At 37.3% G+C, this 19,205-nt stretch overlaps 1 protein-coding gene across 1 annotated transcript in view; it reads left to right on the plus strand.

The window, feature by feature from the left end:
* The window catches only part of CAMK4 (calcium/calmodulin dependent protein kinase IV), a 265,759-nt gene that overhangs the window by 212,621 nt on the left and 33,933 nt on the right, over nt 1-19,205 (plus strand). The window contains exons 7-8 of the mRNA XM_003259823.3: nt 4,349-4,439; nt 6,793-6,867. Coding sequence (XP_003259871.1) covers nt 4,349-4,439; nt 6,793-6,867 — 166 coding nt within the window. The remainder of the gene's footprint in view (nt 1-4,348; nt 4,440-6,792; nt 6,868-19,205) is intronic.

Consider the following 19,205-nt stretch of genomic DNA (forward strand, 5'->3'; position numbering starts at 1 on the left):
ATCATAATATGAAGGCATCTCAGTCGGGTGCTGTGGCTCATGCCTATAATCCCAGCACTTTGGGAGGCCGAGGCAGGTGGATCACCCGAGATCAGGAGTTAGAGACCAACCTGGCCAACATGGTGAAACCCTGTCTCTACTAAAAATAGAAAGAAAATTAGCTGGGTGTGGTGGTGGGTGCCTATAGTCCCAGGCGCTTGGGAGGCTGAGGCAGAAGAATCGCTTGAACCCGGGAGGCGGAGATTGCAGTAAGCCAAGATTGCGCCACTGCACTCCAGCCTGGGCGGCAGACTGTGTCTCAAAAACAACAACAACAACAACAACCAAAAACCAAAACATATGTATATACACACACACAGTGGAATTTTCCAGAGGCTACATGGTGTGTGATTTTATACCCGACAATGCAGAAGCAAATATGAAAGTCTAGCCATTTTCTGTTAAGCCAGAAATTAATGAAATTTGCAAAACTGAAAGAGTAGCACTCTACTAATTTTTTGTTTTAGAAAAGTTATTTTTATTTTAGAATGTATATTTTAACACATTTTAAAATATATAAATGTTATATATCTTAACATATTAAATATATTTAATATTTTCAGTTATGTTTTTTAATATTTTAATAAGCAATGTCATGAGCTTATTGCTTTTTCAAAATTAATAGGCATTTTAATTTATTAATTTAATTTTCATTTTAACTACTAATACAGTAAGTCTTGCTTGATATAACTCACATAAACAAAAACTCTTTGGGGTTTCCAACATTTTTTTTTAATATAAAGGGTTACTGAGACCAAAAAGTTTGAGAATGTGTGCTCTAAAAGAGTGTTGATCTTTCTAATGTTTGTATCTTTTTGGGAAAAGAAAAATCATACTTCACATTTTCCTTCTACCTGTCTTCCTGACTTGAGATAATGTAAATGTTAGAAATTCTATTGGCCAAAGTTTATCGGGGGATGTAAACAAAAATGAAATAGTGACTCCTGACATTTTATCGGTCAGATATATTTAAATGCCTCCCCCTACTATATATATAATATATATATATATGAATATATCATGACTGTTGATAATCTTTCTACACCAAGTAATGTTTAGCAAATTATCTCTGCATGTCTTTTTAAAAGCCAAGATCATGACCTTTAGCATTTAATTGCTTTGTTTTGTTTTAAAGCTTGTTCCTTTGGTAGTGTATAGCTCCTCGTTCTAGTATTTTTCTCTAAACTTTCCTTCCTTTATCTAGTCTGGTTCTCTTTTATGGAGTGCCAAATGATGTTTTCTTTTTTGTTGTTTTTGTTGTTGTTGTTTAACTTGCACTTAGAATGCAGCCACCTTTTCGTTTCAAGAAAGCCAGAGCAATATTTAGTGACGATCTTCATATAATTAGTTCTTTGCTAAACAGAACTTACCAGATCATTTCATTTGTCACTGTTCCTATGTTTAGTGTCATTTTCTTCTCAATACAATGGAGTTTCTAAATTGGGTAAGATTAGGGGGGAAAATCAATATGTTCTGTTAGTCCCAAACTATGCAATTCTTAGATATGTTCCAAAACTACTATATGAGATATTCTATCTATCTTCCCCTTCAAACTCAGCTTATATCAAGATATAGTATCTTCCTTCTTGGGGATACTGCATGTTTTCCCTGGGTATCATTCATGGTCGAGCATGCTCCTCTATCATTCTCTCATTTCTCTTCCTACCTTCATTACCTTCATTTCCAGTATCCTCCCCTCTTTTCCTTCGTTGTTACTTTTCTTTTGTCTCCTCACCTTAATCAATCAAGTAACAAGTCTTCATTGAGCATCTCCTTGGGAATTATGTAATAGGCAAGCATATGTGCTCTACAGCGAAATGCCTGAGTCTGAATCCCAACTCTAGTGTCTAGTTGTGATACTGTACAGATTTCTTAGCCTCTTTGTGCCTCAGTTTCCTCATTTGGAAAACAAATATTAGATGACTTACTGGTTAGAGCTGTTGTGAAGATTAAATGAGTCAACAGGTATAAGGTATTTAAAATAGAGCTTAGAATACAGTAAGTGTTTAAAACATGTAAGAGCCTCAGGTGCTATTGTCACAACCTTCACACTCTGCTTTCTGTGATGCTATGGTGGCATCCCCTGGCAGGAAACACTCCCATGAAGAGTTTCTTCATGGAGACTCATGTCTAATTCCCTCCTGCAGAGTCCACACTGAGCCCATGAGAAATGTACATCCAGCTATTATTTGAGAGTAGCTGAATCTCTCTGAGGCCCTCTCTGCATTCTCTTGCTGCAACTATCCACTCTTCTTTCCATTTTCAGGCATGAGCCAGTTATCTGTTTCCCCAAATCACGAAGCGATCTTGAAGCTGTACCTCCCCAACCCCCCTTACTTGGCTTAAGTATAAAGGACTCCTTGCCTTCCCGCATGACATAGGAAAGGAGAGAGAGTACAGCACACTGGAAACTTTTTTTCTTAAACCAACAGAAACATGGGCAAATGTTATGAACAGGAAATTCATGGAAGAGGAAAACTGATTGACCAAGAAGCTCAACTATGCTAGTGAACAGAGAAAGACAAATTAAACCAAACTTAAGGTACAATCTTTGCACTCCAGCTCAGCAAAAGTTAAAAATACAGATTTAGCAAAGATGTTAACATATATGCATACATTGTTTGTGTGAGTAAAAATTGATGGAGGCTTTCAGGAGAGTGATTTTGAAGTGTGTATTAAAGTAAAAATGCTGTATGCCTTGACTCCACAACTGGACCTGCTTCCAGGTATCTGTCCTAGAAAAATACCAGCAGAAACACTCAAATATTCAAGTGCTGGAATGTTTATATTGTGTTACTTGTAACATTTTAAAGGTTGAAAACAACTTGAATGTCCATTAAAAATGAATAAGTAAATTAATTACGATACAAGATGCAAGAATTCAATAGAATACACTAAAGTGATATGAAGGTAAGCTTTTAAAGATATTTTGTTAAGCAGAAAAAAAGCCACCGAAAAATTGTATTAATGATATATTTAAGTAGGAAAATGGAAGGAACGAGGGATATTACCTTGTGTATATACATATATAGTCTTTTGTTTTGTTTTTGTTTTTGTTTTTGTTTTCTTTCGAGACAGGGTCTTGCTCTATCACCCAGGCTGTAGTGCAGTGGCATGATCATGGCTCACTGAAGCCTTGACCTCCTGGGGTCAAGTGATCCTCCCACCTCAGCCTCCAGAGTAGCTAGAACTACAAGACATGCACCATCATCCCTGGCTTTTTAAAATTTTTCATAGAGATGGGCCCTTGTTAGGTTGCCCAGACTGGTCTTGAACTCCTGGACTCAAATGGTCCTTCCACCTTGGCCCACCGAAGTGCTGGTATTACGGGCATGAGCCAATGTAATACGCAGATGTCCTGAATATTTGCTATCTGTGAAGAAATCTGTTCATATAAACAAGTGACTCAGAACCTAGATTCACTAACGCCTAGAATGCTTTTTCTAGGCGTTAGTGAATCTAGCCCGGTGTATATAGACTTGTTTGTAAATGCATAGAAAAAATGTTCAAACAAACTTTTTGGGAAAAAACGTTTCAAACTGATGAGGGATTACTTTTGAAGAGGGGACTGGAACTGGAACTAGGGGAAGGGAAATCAGGTAGGACTTCAGCATTTACAATGAGAATATGTTGCATGTATGCTTATACATGATTTTTCAAAATAATTTAAAGTACAATAAAATGAGCAGAGTTGCTAGATGTGATCTTTAAGATTCATCTCAAATACAACTTTCAACATCTATATTGACAGTTAGATTTACTAATTCTCAGAAGAGCCTATGAGTGCATCCATCATTATCAAACAGTATTTGTCTTGTTAACGATAGTTCTCTATAATAACTCACATCTATGTGTCTAAAATACTCACATCTATATGTCTGCTCAGACAATAATTATGAAGTCTTTGCTATGTGGGTTTATAAGAGCACACATCCAATTATGCTTTTTAGATAATAAGCTAGACAAATTTCAGTACACAGCACCTTGACATCATTATAATAATTAGCTAATTCCAGTTGATATAGTAATATGCATAAAGAGAATTGTAACTAATATTAGCTGAGGGTAAATATGTCATTCTGGGAATAGATTCTATGCAATTTAAATTGCATCACATTTAGGTAACTATTTATAAAGTATTATTTAATGTATACAGTTTAAAACAGATTGTCCTTTATGGTATTTATTGTTAAGTCATAATATGTGTGTTCTTGAATCACATAACTTATAGTTCTTAAAAGGTTAAGTATAGACATTCGAACCATAAATAGAATTACACAAATGTTATTTCATTATTTTCCCTCTTTAGTATCTACATGAAAATGGGATTGTCCATCGTGATCTCAAACCAGAGAATCTTCTTTATGCAACTCCAGCCCCAGATGCACCACTCAAAATTGGTGAGAACACTTCTTCTTGTTTTGTGACCCCTTTTTTCAGAGCAGAAAAAATTTTACTGTGTGGAATTTTTAAATATTGCTCCATCCAGTTTTACATCCATTCAGTTTTCCTGAATATTTGACATCTATAAAGGAATAATATGTTGTTTTGGAAGTTAGTGCTCTTTCCTGGAATGTTTATTCGGAAAATATTGCTTAAAAGTTAGTATTCTGTTGCTGGGCACACAAAGAAATCACAGCTTAGAAATGGCAAGGACCACAGGAGATGACCTTGCATTTTGTAAATAAGTTTATAGTGAACAAAATGATAGAAAAAGTAACACATCTTTAGGAGACATTAACTTTTATTCCACAGATTGCTTGGAGCTTAATTTTAGGTAATAAAGAACTTTGACATAAAATATTCAGTACATATTAGTGAGTCTAGGCATTGAGTCGCTTGTTTATATGAACAGAGATAAATTACAATCTGCCTTTTCCAAAATGCACTCCATAGAACACTGGTTTCTCAGCAAGGTGGATAAGGATGGGAGTGATTCACAGAAATGCTATGGCTGATCAAATAAGTTAGGAAATACCAACTTTAAAAAAGTTAAACAAGATTTGTATTTCTATAGGACGTTCCAGAACCTTTAAACTGTTAACAAATAAATTGACATATTATATCATATCCTATGAGACTTTTTTTTATTTTTACCAATAAGCATTTTGAAAAACTATAAAGATGAACTTTGGGAAATTCTGATCTACCCAAAGAAACCTTTAATTAGCACTTTAGAAAAAAATAAATGTTACTTTCCATGTCTCTTCCAAAGCAAATCTTCATTTCAAAAAATATTATAAACTTTATTTTCGAGTAATTCTCACTAGTGGAATCTTCATTAAATCTTCTGAAGGGCATTGCTCTTCTGGTACCGTCCTTATCGTGCTAATCTGCCAAATTCACTGCATTTACAGATGTTAACACCTTTAAGAATTAAGTTGTTCATATCAGGGAAGAGCTCAGATAACATAATGTACTTTATGAATGCAAGAACCTAAGGAAAAAATCCTGAAAGTCCTGCTGGGCAGCCAGCTTGTTCTCATAATCACTCCTGTAAGGCAGGGGACAGCAGGCAGTTTCCATTTCCTTTCACATCACTTTCAAAGATTTAATCCTTAAAGCAATTTCTTTAAATGGATGGATAGATACTAATTTAGGCAGGAGAGGTTTTCTTTCTGAAGGGCTTCCTGCTGCTTTCACTGATAAGGATCAGGCACCTGCCAGGAAATATGGGTTTATCTTTGAAGTCTAAAATGGAATTCATTCTGCACCTGCCTCTCTTGAAGAATGCCCTTGAATGGTTTCCTGATGTTTCCTGAGTGCAAGAGATATAGCTCAGCAAATAGATCATAATGGTAGCAACTTTCGTTAATCTTTTACCTAGGTAATATTCTGAGAAATAAATAAAAAGGATTCTTACCAAAAAAATCTTATAGTCTTCTTACGAGAGTAAATTCTTATAAGTGAAATACATTAGAGACTGACATGTATTTTCAAGCTGAACAAACCTTTTGATATTTCTGTTAATTCTCGTGTCACTGATGAAAGTCTATTTTTTTCTCCTCTCTGTCAATAAACTAAAGATTCTGGATTATATCATTAATTCTGTATTGTCCCTTAGAGTTACTGTTACATAAATTTCAGAAGTAACAACATTAGACAAAATATAACTATTGCAACTATTACTTTAAGAAAAAATAGCTTGGCCAGGCGCGGGGGCTCACACCTGTAATCCGAGCACTTTGGGACCGAGGTAGGCGGATCATGAGGTCAGGAGATCAAGACCAACCTGGCTAACACGGTGAAACTCCGTCTCTATGAAAAATACAAAAAATTAGCCGGGTATGGTGGCACGTGCCTGTAATCCCAGCTACTCGGGAGGCTGAGTCAGAGAATTGCTTGAACCTGGGAGGCAGAGGTTACAGTGAGCCGAGATCACACCACTGTACTCCAGCCTGGGCAACAGAGCAAGACTCCATCTAAACAAACAAACAAACAAACAAAAACAAGAAAGAAAGAAAAAAATTACTTATTTGCTGAAAGCAGGGAATTGTACAGAAGAACAAAGATTAAATATAGATTTATTTGTAAATGTATTTGGAAGTCATATTTTTCTCCAATTTAAAGAAACACATGGATTGTTTTCTTTAGCTTCCTCTTGGGTGACTTGTTCCCACCCACCTTCACCCCATCATCAAATACAAAAGAAAGCAAATAGATAAATAAGTTAGTTTTATTTTTGAATAACAAATATTTTGTCATAAAAGCTGAGAAGATGTGCTTCATTAAATTTTTTTCTTGTGTTGTTAGCTGATTTTGGACTCTCTAAAATTGTGGAACATCAAGTGCTCATGAAGACAGTATGTGGAACCCCAGGGTACTGCGGTATGCTCTTTAATAATTATATTTTACTTTAATTGTTATTTGAAATCTATTTTTGTTTAGCAATCTCATTTTTTAAAATTCCTAATATCTCTATTTATAAACGCTTAAAATTTGTTGCAAATCTCTATGAGGAAGGCATATATAAATAATACTCAGATCACTTCTTGTTTTCTATGCGAGGTTCAAGGATGTTGGTTTTAGGGCACTGCTGTTAGAATGCCTTTGAGCCAGTGGCTACTCTTAGACCCACTGGGCAGCAGAAAGACCATCACCACAGAAGAGGGCAAGGAAACACCATTGTTTATAGCTGGAATTAAATCCATGGGCCCTTTGTCACTTTTCTTTGCTTTTCCGTGGATGGAGAGTGTGTGTTTAATTCAGACGGCATATAGGACAATGGTGAGTATGGGGTGGTCCCTAGTTCTTTGCATGGCCTGGCCTAGCCTCACTAAGACAAGGACTTCAGGTGAGATTTTCCTACAAGAGTTCTCCAGTCCCTGCAGATGGACCACAACTACATTGAGCTCTTCACATCTTCCTGCCTCATCTCCCAGAATGGGCTGAAGGCATTGCGATCAGAAAGAACAACAGCTTTTGACGTATACTAGCATAAAACCTACTCTTTTTTTCTTGATGGTCGAATTAATTTGGCAACAACCTGAAAGCCAATAAAGTTTGTAAAAATTATCAAGAATTCCTAAAATTGTTGTAATTAATGAATAAGTAACAGATCAATTAAAATTCTAATCTAAATTATAAAGAAAAAAGACAAGATTTCAAGTTATCAGTCACAAGATTAGTCATCCTTTTCTCTTAGATCAGAATATTTTTACACAGGCCAGGCGTGGTGGCTCATGCCTATAATCCCAGCCCTTTGGGAGGCCAAGGTAGACAGGTCTACCTTGAGGTCAGGAGTTCAAGGCTAACCTGGCTAACATGGTAAAACCCTATCTCTACTAAAAAAAATAAATAAAATAAAAATTAGCCAGGTGTGGTGGTGCACACCTGTAATCCCTAGCTCCTCAGGAAGCTGAGACAGGAGAATCCTTAGAACCCAGGAGGTGGAGGTTGCAGTGAGCCATGATCGCACCACTGCACTACAGCCTGGGTGACAGAGTGAGACTCCATCTCTAAAAACAAAAACTTAGAGCATATTTTTACACAAATGTCCTTTATTTTAATTCATCTCTTCAGTGAACTGTTAATCACCTACTGTGTAGTCAACCCAGTGTGTGGCACCAGGGAGATGCATTTCCTGCCCTTACACCCACCCTGGGGGCTCACAATCTACAGGAAAACAGACACGTGGCCAGATGCGGTGGCTTATGCCTGTAATCCCAGCGCTTTCAGAGGCCGAGGTGGGTGGATCACCTGAGGTCAGGAGTTTGGGACCAGCCTGGCCAACATGGTGAAACCCCATCTCTACTAAAAATGCAAAACTTAACCAGGCATGGTGGCAGGTCCCTGTAATCCCAGCTACTCGGGAGGCTGAGGCAGTAGAATCCCTTGCACCTGGGAGGTAGAAGTTACAGTGAACCAAGATTGCGCCGTTGCACTCCAGTCTGGGTGACAAGAGTGAAACTCCATCTCAAAAAAAAAAAAAGGAAAAATCCAGAAATGCAAACCAAGAAATTACAGCATGTTAAGAAATATTGTGTTGTATGTATCGAGAGCCACCATGGAAACAAAGAAGGGTGATATTTTGAATTATCTGTCTTGTTTTCTATAGCAGTTATATTTGAGGTCACCCCTGCCCCAGAAATAGACAAAGAAGAACTACAAAACCAACTCCTTTTAACAACTTTTGAAATCATAAAAATCAGATTGGCGAAGTGCGATAATATATTCATTGAAGCACATATGTGATTAAATCCGTAGAATTTTAGTGCTGGAAGGAACTTTAAAGTTCATTTATTAACATTCTAATCTTATTAACGTTCAGAGACTGACTTCACCAAGATTCCACATCTAGTTGTTAGTGGCTCAGGAATAAGAATCCAGGTATCCAAGGGCCTAAAAATCATAGAATTTCCCTGTACAAAATTAATATAGATAAATCAATATAGTTTTATTCATGGAATTATTTATCAATTATTGCTTTTATTTAAAATCTTCATTTTAATATTTTTTTTTGAGACAGATCTCGGCTTATAGTAACCTTCACCTCCCGGGTTCAGTTGATTCTCATTCCTCAGCCTCCCGAGTAGCTGGGATTCCAACACACCCAGCTAATTTGTTGTATTTTTAGTACAGGGGGGGTTTCGCTGTGTTGGCCAGGCTGGTCTCAAACTCCAGGCCTGAAGTGATCCTCCAGCCTCGGCCTCCCAAAGTGCTGGGATTACAGGCATGAGCCACCATGTCCAGCTCATTTTAATTTTTTATACCTCAAAAGTATTACTTGGCCAGGTGCAGTAGCTCACGCCTATAATCTCAGCACTTTGGGAGGCTGAAATGAGAGGATTGCTTGAGGGTCAGAGTTCAAGACCAGCCTGGCCAACATGGCGAAAAAAAAACAACAATAAAATAATTAGCTGGGCACGTTGGCATGTACCTGTTGTCCTAGTTACTCAGGAGGCTGAGGCAGGAGGATTGTTTGAGCCCAGAAGTTAGAGGCTGCAGTGAGCTATGATTTTACTACTGCACTCCAACCTGGTCAATAAAAGGAAACCTGGTCTCAGGGAAAAGGAAAAGTATTACTTGGACATTGGAAGAAATAAAAATCCAGATAAGTTTACTCAATATTAACAGCCTCATGTGCATTCTCTCGTACTCTTTTATGTCTCCTTGTCCATCTAAGCATTTTATAATATTGCTTTTAATGAGTTAGTATTAATTCTGGATTGAGAGGTCTTAGAAGGAACATTTGAGGTAGACATGAAGGATGAGTAAGAGTTCAACAAGTGAGGAAGTGGCCACAGGGCATTCTTTGTCAGTGGGTACAGGGAGAGCAAAGTCATGGAGGATTGGCACCATCTGGTGAGTTTAGGTGCTGTTTGTCACTTTGTCAACTTTGTGTGACTAGAACATACAGTTTTTGGTACAGAGGGCACAAATGGACTTGGAAAGGTCGGATGGACCATATGTTTAAAGAATCTATAGATCAGGCTAAAGGATTCCGATTTGACTTGGTAGGTAATGGTGATCCAGCAAAGGTTTTTAATCAAGGCAATATTTTTAAATCAGGTCTGTATTTTATAAATATCTTGATGATAACATTATGACATATTATGACATGAATTTAAGGAGGAAAGGGATAGAAAGAAAACAGACAAATTAGCTTTTGTAAATGCTCTTTTCTACGGCTCTAATGTCAGAAATCTACACACATGCTGATGTCATTCCTTAGCTTCTCAGCAGATGACGTGTTCAATCTACTCCTAAATCCAACCATGTACTTTTTTAAAATATTTAAAAATTGTAAAAATACTATTTTAATATATTGTCCTTTCCATAAACAGGCCCTTCATACAAATAATGCCATCTTATAATGGAGGCTTATTTTCTGTTATTATTTTCTCTTGCCAATATCCGTTTCAGCCTAGACGGTAAATAATGAGGAAACAGGGAAATAAGAGGTTGAAAGTGACCAAGATAATTCTACTATAGGTAGCAGCTTATCGGGAAAAAGTAGTTTGCCATATTGTAAGAAAAGGAAGTGAAAACAGCAAGGAAGCCTGGCATAGGGGTTGGGAGGTAGACTGTACTTACCTTAGTGAACTATTTTGGGGATTGAGATGGAAAATAAAAGTGTTTTTTGTTGGCTCTAAAGTGCTAAACATAGAAATGGAATTACTATTATATAGGCGGGGGCAGTCTTGGAAGTCAAAAACAAGTAAGTTCAACATATTTCTTTACCAGAGCAAGATTCCATTTGTATATAAGTAAATATATATGTGTTCATACATACTCTTGACCCAAAGGAAATACACTAAAATATTACCTCACAATGGGAGCCAAAGAGGGGGTAGGATTTTAAGGATACACCTGTGTGTAGTAACATAGGAAACATTGGAAAACACTTGGGAAAAATAGAAGTTACAGTAATACTAGGGCCCAGGAATAGATAACCTTGAGCAGAGACAATATCTAGGGTTTTGAATTAAATACAAATTTTAATATAGTTATGAATATTTGTTTCATCTATCTTATAAAAAATTAGATTGTTAACAGATAAAGCTAAAACCCTCTCTGAAGATCAGTTCTAGCCCTTTCTTCCCTCACCACAGATAGATACTCTCATCAGTCTGGCATGTATCTTTCTGAGAATAAGTTGGTGGGGAGGAAACTGTCCATTTATAGAAAGAGTTGGAAATGAGAGCCAAGCTCAAGACTGGTGAGAATCATTATGATTCTATAGAAAGCAAAGACTTTACTCAGAGACTGTTTTATATTCTTTTATGGCCACAAGAGGAGACAGAAGAGAGCCTCAGGAAAAGAAAAAAAAAAAGTCTATTAAACTTAGACATCCTAGAGACAGGAGGCACAGCAAGCCACTCAGGGCTACGCCAGAAAGAAGACACTAGGGTGGTCAGGAGGCAGAAGACAGGAGAAAGCGACGGTTTAGACCACTGCCTTTTGGGGTATTTTCTTGGGAAAGGCAAGGCAAGGCACGGTGAACAGTTTAGGATTGGCTAGTTTGAATAATTTGTGTGGGTTGCCTGGTTTCTGGCTCCTGGCCCTGGGATGATTACGGCAGAGGAATATCCCCTTCTGGGGTGTATAGGTCAGATGGATGAGGTATGGCACTGGACTGGTTATTCGGTATGTGAAAGGCATGCTCCAGGCTGGGTGCTTTCTTATCTTTCAGAATTAACAAGCCACAGGAGAGGCAGGCTGTCTGCAGCCAGAAAAGCTTTTTAAGATGTCAAAAACATCATAATATACATAAAGAAAAATTTAAAATATTTACAATACAGAGACTTTACATTTAACTTGAAAGGGTGTCTGACATCCATATATTTGACAGAGATGAGGTGCGAGCTTGTTTCATTGCTTGTTAGGGTGATTATATCCAAGGTCGATTATCCTTAAGTGCACTGTGTCTAGTTTCTACTTTTAATGGAAGGCTTTTCAAATTATATCTTGTGAGAGACTGGGTGTTTATGTTATACCATCTGTCATTTCTCAGGAAGTAAAAAAGGAAAAGCCATCCATTCTGTCTCTCTCATAGAACCTTTGCCCCAGGCTATTAATAACAGAGGGTTCTCCTATAAGTGAATCGCAAAAGAAAAATCACAGATGCTTCATGTTTAAGCAAATACTCACTATTTCCTGGGAAATGTGCCCAGTCAGAATCAAACTCCAGGCAGAAAATTAAAATTTATGGTCCAGGTAAGTGAATTCAATGATTAGTGTTCAAAAATAACCCATGAAGAGTTCAATGTTGAAGGGATTCTCAACACCTTGTGGTTGAGAAAAATAAGTAGGTCACACAGACAAAAAAAAAGAAAAAAATCGATAAGGCCATAGCTCCTAATAAATGTGCTACAATTTAACTCTACAATATTAACTGCCAAAATATTTTAACTGGTCTAGATATTTAAGGCTTGGAGTTTGTGGATGTTTCAAACCCACCCACGCCAATCCTAGAAAAGAAAATCAAGTTGTTAGAGTAGAAAAGAAACCACTATGTTAAGGGCTTAAGTAAAAAAAAAAAAATTATGTCTAATACCAATTATCTAATTTATTCATAAGCTTAAGTATGTTCATATTTCATATTTGTACTTGTCTTTATTCAAATTCTATTTTCAGACTCTACAAGCTGTTAGGAGTTTGTTTTCTTTTGGCATTTGCGAAGGTCTCATTATTTTCTGAGACAGTCCTACTGGCATAACTCAGAGGAAGTATTAATACATGAAAATGTCCCATGTGCTAAGCCTCTAAGCGTAACAGTGTTTTCCTATTTTCAGGCTTTAGTAATGGCAAATATATGTTGTGCTTCTATTTAAGCCAAAATGAAGGCTAATTATTAACAATTGAAGAATGAGTTCCTACGATATGCAAAAATCCCTGTACTTAGAGTCTGCAGGTGCCTACTTCTACAAATAATATTGTAGAATAACAATATTCTACAATAATATTCTGAGTTTCCATAAAGAAGGAATTCATACATTTCATATATACTATGACTGATTCAGTCTTAAAAACTCACATTGCTTGGTAACCAGTTAATTCTGTCATAATTATCAATAATTATAAATGGACATGGTATAATAAAGAGATGATTAAATGTGGCACTTCAACTACTGAATGTGAAGGGCACGATGAAAGTGTAGAATGACAGGTAAAAGAGAGATTTCCTCGCCTTCCAGCTCTTAAAACTATTCTTGAATGCTACCTCCCAAAGGATCAGCAAATAGTGATGGGCTAACAAAAGCCAGTGTCACCAACCTGATGTTCAATATTAAAACCACACATATATTGCTCATCTACCCTAAGGCATGGTAGATCTCCACAGATATTTGGGTGACTATAGGGATAGGCTGGCCATATTTGGCCCTGTTTACCTGTTGCTCACAGGCATAGATTGCTGGTTGTTGTTGCTATTGTGGTATTGTTGTTGTTCATGTTTTCATGCTTTACTAGGCTTGGAAGTCAGATGGCTGTTCCTACTTCAGGCTTCACCTTGAATATGTTAGTGAAACCCTCTAAATCTCAGGCTCCTCAACTATACAATGGGAATAATAAGAACATTTATTTCATAGGGCTATTATAAAGAATAAATAAGATAATGTATGTGAAGTTCTTGCACAGTACCTGGTAACTAAAACATGCAATGAATGTTAGGCATTACTAAAGTCATTATAATGAGTATCATCATCCTCATCTTTTTCTTACTACTGTTAAAAATGTATCAATTCCTTTTATTAAGCAGTATGATTTTTTTATTTTGTCCTCACGAGAGTAAGTCCTAATATTCGGGGAGTTGGTTTGAGGTCTTTGAAATTACTCCATCTCTGCCACAGTTCTTTAGAAATAAAAACACTCATTAAAAAAAATTTCTCGCTGGGTGCAGTGGCTCACACCTGTAATCCCAGCACTTTGGGAGGCCGAGGCGTGTGGATCACAAGGTCAGGTGATCGAGACTCTCCTGGCTAACACCGTCTCTACTAAAAATACAAAAAATTAGCTGGGCGTGGTGGCAGGCGCCTGTAGTCGCAGCTACTCGGGAGGCTGAGGCAGGAGAATAGCGTGAACCCAGGAGGCAGAGCTTGCAGTGAGCCCAGATCACGCCACTGCACTCCAGCCTGGACGGCAGAGCGAGGCTCCTTATCAAAAAAAAAAAAAAAAAAAAAAAAAAAACTTCCCCCTAAGATTTAAATGACATTGATGGTTCTAAACTTTATTGTTTTATGGCCATTTTTAAATAGTTTTTTAGATTTTTAAATTTACTAAATATGAATGTGATAGTTCCTGAGATTGGAGAGTAGTTTTAATAGGGTAAACCATTAAAAAAAAAGGTAGAGAAAAGAAATATAATCTTTTTTAAGAACATTAGTTTTCCAAATAATAGTTTTAGAAATTTTGGTATTTTTACTAGGTAAATATGATACTTCCTACTGGGTAAGTATGAAGTTACACTGAAAAATATAACCTTCTGTGTAACTTAATATTTACCTACTTAAAATTATTATTCCAAAATTGGAAATGATTGGACAAAAGATGGGATTTGTTCCTTAGTTTTGATGACTACAGGAAGACAAAATCTCCTCAGTGATCAGACACTGAATGAAACAGGAGAAGTTCATTGAGTCAGTTCCAGCATCTGATCTGTCAGTGCCACTTTTGTACTGGGAGTTCACTGCATTGTGTTTATTTATGGAGGTCAATGAGCTGGTCAGAGATGACCCTGTGCTCTGACAGCGTTTATCAGGGGAATTCAAGTTTCTTTGGATAGCTATGGGACTATGAGTTTCTGAAATTTTTACAACCAGAGAAAAAAAGAAGGATATTTTAATTTAATATTTTAATAGGTTAAAAGGATAAATTTAAGAGTACTTTATTAAAAATAAACAGAATAATCTTCTCTTCCTCACACACACGCATTTTACAGAGCCATTTTCAAGAATCCAGGAAGTAAAAAGCTTTTAAATAGGAATAATTTCTAGGGAGCTTATTGGAACATATCAAGCAGACCTTACATTTGAACATGTCATATGAATATTACCATTGAAAGTATTTCTTAAAATGCTGTTAACAGAACAGTTTCTAAGATGACACAGCATAATTAAGCAAGTCTTGTCTTCCATTAGTGCCCATTCATGATTTCAAGGGTGATTCCACACACTTGCCACACTGCTACTTTGAAAAGAAATAACCCATTAGATTCACTATGCCAAAATTTAAGACAAATTTTCAACAGCTTATAGTTGAACAGAAGAGATCTCTGCTTAACTCTTAACAAAACAGAAAGTTAGGTTAGCCAATAAGCTACATTTTCTCTAACATGAACACATATGAAAAATGTAGGAAAATTTAAATAAAAGAAATATATCTCATAATCTAAAACAGAAGCTTTTGGTATAGTTTCACAAAAGGCATAGTGTTTGTGTTCATTTCTAGAAGAATAAATAGCTTAAGTGAAATAATAAGAGTCTTAAATTTTACTGCAATCCAATCAAGTAAAGGACCATCTCACCCAAGAATGAATTAAATACCCAAAATGGTAACTTCATTTTTAAAATGAACTTTAAAAAAATCTAGTTAATTAAATGCATGGTAAAATTCCGATTGCACTGACTGTAACTTTCTACTTGACCGGCTTGTGTGCTGCACACTAGGGTTCCTGTGTGGCTTTTGGACAATGGGAAAGAGACCACCAGGGAAGGGGAGAGGAAGTGAGGCAGAGTATGCTAACCAGGTCTGAAGGGTGCCCCATATCCATCTCCCCTCCTGACCATAGCCCTACTTTCTCCCTAAGGAGATTGTGTCCCCAAGCCATCATATAAGTGCCACAGGCATGCTTGCAGCATCTGAGTCAGTTCAGTAGTGCCAGGTAAAGGAAAAGTAGAAACAGATACAGGATGGTGAGGAAGGGTCATCCAGAGCTCATCTTGTTCTTGATCGTGGAGAGGAAAGGGACTCTGCAGGCTGGGCATGAGCTTAGTTTAAGCTGTGATAGAAGTTTGAAATCTGAAGAAAACTGCGTCTTTGGAGTCTTTATATTGGTTTGGTACTGCCCTGAACAAAGTGGTTTCTGTGGAACTTTAGTTGTATAAAACAATCAGGTTTTTTGTCATTTAATAAATATTTGTTGCGCTTGTATGTACTAGGCACTGTTGTATGTTGTAAAGACATAGCAGTAAAAACCAGACCAAAAGAACTCTTCCTTAAGTATACTGTAATACATTTTAGTGGGAGAAGACGACAATACACATGTAAAATATACAAGAAGAGGTGATAATTTCCGATAGAACTTATAATATAAAGTTGGAAAAGGAGGCTGGGTTACAGTTTAAACAAGGTAATTAAGGAAGGCTTTGTGTTATAATGGAATATATAAGCAAAAATTTGAGAGAGAGAAAGGAGAGAGCAAATCACATACATATCTAGGGAAAGAATGTTCCAGGTGAAGGGGATGGGGCACACTAATCCTGAGGCAAGAACACACCAGGTGTCTTTAAAGTCTACCGAGAAGGTTAGTTGGTTGATTGGAATGCAGTGACAAGGGAAGAAAATAGTAGGTAGGAGAGGGGATAACTAACAACTAAAGGAATGGAGTTAACATTTACTGAGATGGGAAGTCATCGGAGCATCAGGCTTGGGACTTGTTAATTTCTGCATGCCTGTTAGATATCCAAGTGGAAGTGACATGTGGGCAGAAGGGAATATATGGTCCACATGTCAGCTTGGCTCCTGGTATCAATGTGGGTGTTACCAGCATATAGATGGTATTTCAAGTCATGAGACTATCAGGCATCCCCAAGGCAGAAAAGGAGACAACCCAGACTGATGCTTCGGCAACACCACCATTAGTAGGCCAGAGAGAAGAGAAGGAACATTTATTATTTACAGAAATTCAAACAGTAGAGGAAGCTCCACAGAGCAGAGTTAGGAATTGTGAGTGGATGTTGCAAGGCACAGATTTCTGGCTCAATATACAGGACAATATTCTAACAACTAAAGCTGTCAGCAATAGTAGGGGCTATCTCCTTGGTTTGGGAGTGTTCACAAAAGCTGACTGACTCATCACTCAGGATCCAAGGCTATCAGCAAGGGAAGAGAAGGAAGACTCCTGTTAAGTTTTATATCACCCATTAGGTACGTAGTGTGTGGTAATAAATAATATCACCAAAAACTGTCAATATACTCTATATGTGTAAACTAAGTTGAGGATTATGGCAACCACTTACTTAAATCAAAGTTAACCGAATATATTTTAGCTTGAGATGGCTGATAAAATCGAATCTCAAGAGATTGTCCCACTGTCCTCTCCTGACTTCTCATGTTCTCTGAGTTTAGAGACAGTCTTTTTTTTTTTTTTTTTTTTTTTTTTGAGATGGAGCCTCGCTCTGTCACCCAGGCTGGAGTGCAGTGGCTTGATCTCAGCTTACTGCAAACTCCGCCTCCCAGGTTCATGCCATTCTCCTGCCTCAGCCTCCAAGTAGCTGGGACTACAGGCGCCCGAGACAGTCTTTTAATGTAATGGTAATCCTTAACTTCTGGGTCTCCAGACCATAAATCATTTTTGATGCCCACTTCTATAGAAGATACTACTTCAAGAACAGAACAAACTGTGCCAGAGAATTCACAGCTCTGTGAGGATTCAACTCTATTATTATATATGTGGGGGTGGGATGATGGGAGGAAAAGAGGTCAAAAGGAAGAGGTGATTGATAGCAAGTGGGTAGAAGATTTGCTTAAAATGTCTTATTCTGGACCAGAACACCCACAAAATGTTCCACTTTAAAATGTTATTACAGAAAGGATATGCATAAAATAAAAATAAAGTTTTGTAAGCGTTATTATTGATAATCATCAGAGAGGTTTATATCTGTTAGAGAAAAACATAATGTTTTACTTTTTTTTTTTTTTTTTGAGACGGAGTCTCACTCAGTCACCCATGCTGGAGTGCAGTGGCGTGATCTTGGCCCACTGCAACCTCCACCTCCCGGATTTAAGCAATTCTCCTGCCTCAGCCTCCCGAGTAGCTGGGACCACAAGTGCACACCGCCACACCGGGCTGATTTTTTTGTATTTTAGTAGAGACAGGGTTTCACCGTGTTGCCCAGACTGGTCTCGAACTCCTGAGCTCAGGCAATCCACCTGCCTCGTAATATTTTTCACACTTAACACGTGAGGCACTTTAAATTCTAAGTCCACTACTTTATCTTTGCACCTCCGTCTGCTGAAGAGATTTTTATATAATTTTAATATTAGGATAAGGTGGGTTTATTTATTTTATCCTACTTCATCCCACAAAAATTGAAAGGTAGCTTTTCAACAGTTAATACCACTTTGCTGGCATCCATCACAACTCTGAAGTGACCTGGAGACTCAGTCTGATTCAGAGTTGGAGAAAATGGCAATGACTTCAAGATAGGAAGGCTCAATGGAATTTCACAGAAAAGCAAATTTCACAGGGCAATAAAAATAAGTTGTATTTTTTTTTTCCTTTTTTGAAAGCACTCGGTGTTCTCAAATATTTGATTTTCTCTTCAGGATATTATTTAAAAAATAAAAAATAAGATGAGGAAAATAAACAGACTATTTTCACTCATTTATAAGATTTATACAAAGAGAAAGTGATATAATTCTTGTGGTAAGGAAGACTTTTTTAACAGCTTAAATGAAAAACATGAAGTGGGAGTTGGACTGACTGATAATTGCAGTGCAAAAAATGAAGAGCCCTGGAGAAAGGAAAGAGTGAGTTAGAACATGAAGTATATCACTTGTGTTTCAAAACACCTAACTTTTTCTTTTCTCACTCCACTCTCAAGTCACAGAAAATTAAAATGACAGAAGCCCCAAATACTTTCTCAGTCCTTCTCAACCTTTCAGAGCATGGCACGCATAGAATTGAGAATGTTCTGAGATTCACTGTAGTAAGCTGACAAGGCTGCTTCTAGCCAGAGGCAACCCCCTCTGGAAGACCGAAAGGTGTATTTCAGTCTCATCTGCACCTTGTCACTGCACTGTCTCCTGAACTGGGGCATTATCTTTTTATCAAATCAAAAATTGCACCAAGTGTTAAACAGGTTGTGCTCCTTTCTTAGCAAATGTAGAAGACAGCTAAACGAAGGACCGCACAAGGTACAGATGGTCTGAGAAAATCACCCAGTGTGGAGTCTGCCCAACTGTGGGCACTGCTGCTGCCCATAGGCAGCTGCCTCAAGTGC

The sequence above is a fragment of the Nomascus leucogenys genome, chromosome 2 (genome assembly GCF_006542625.1).
Source record: "Nomascus leucogenys isolate Asia chromosome 2, Asia_NLE_v1, whole genome shotgun sequence".
NCBI classification, from domain to species: domain Eukaryota; kingdom Metazoa; phylum Chordata; class Mammalia; order Primates; family Hylobatidae; genus Nomascus; species Nomascus leucogenys.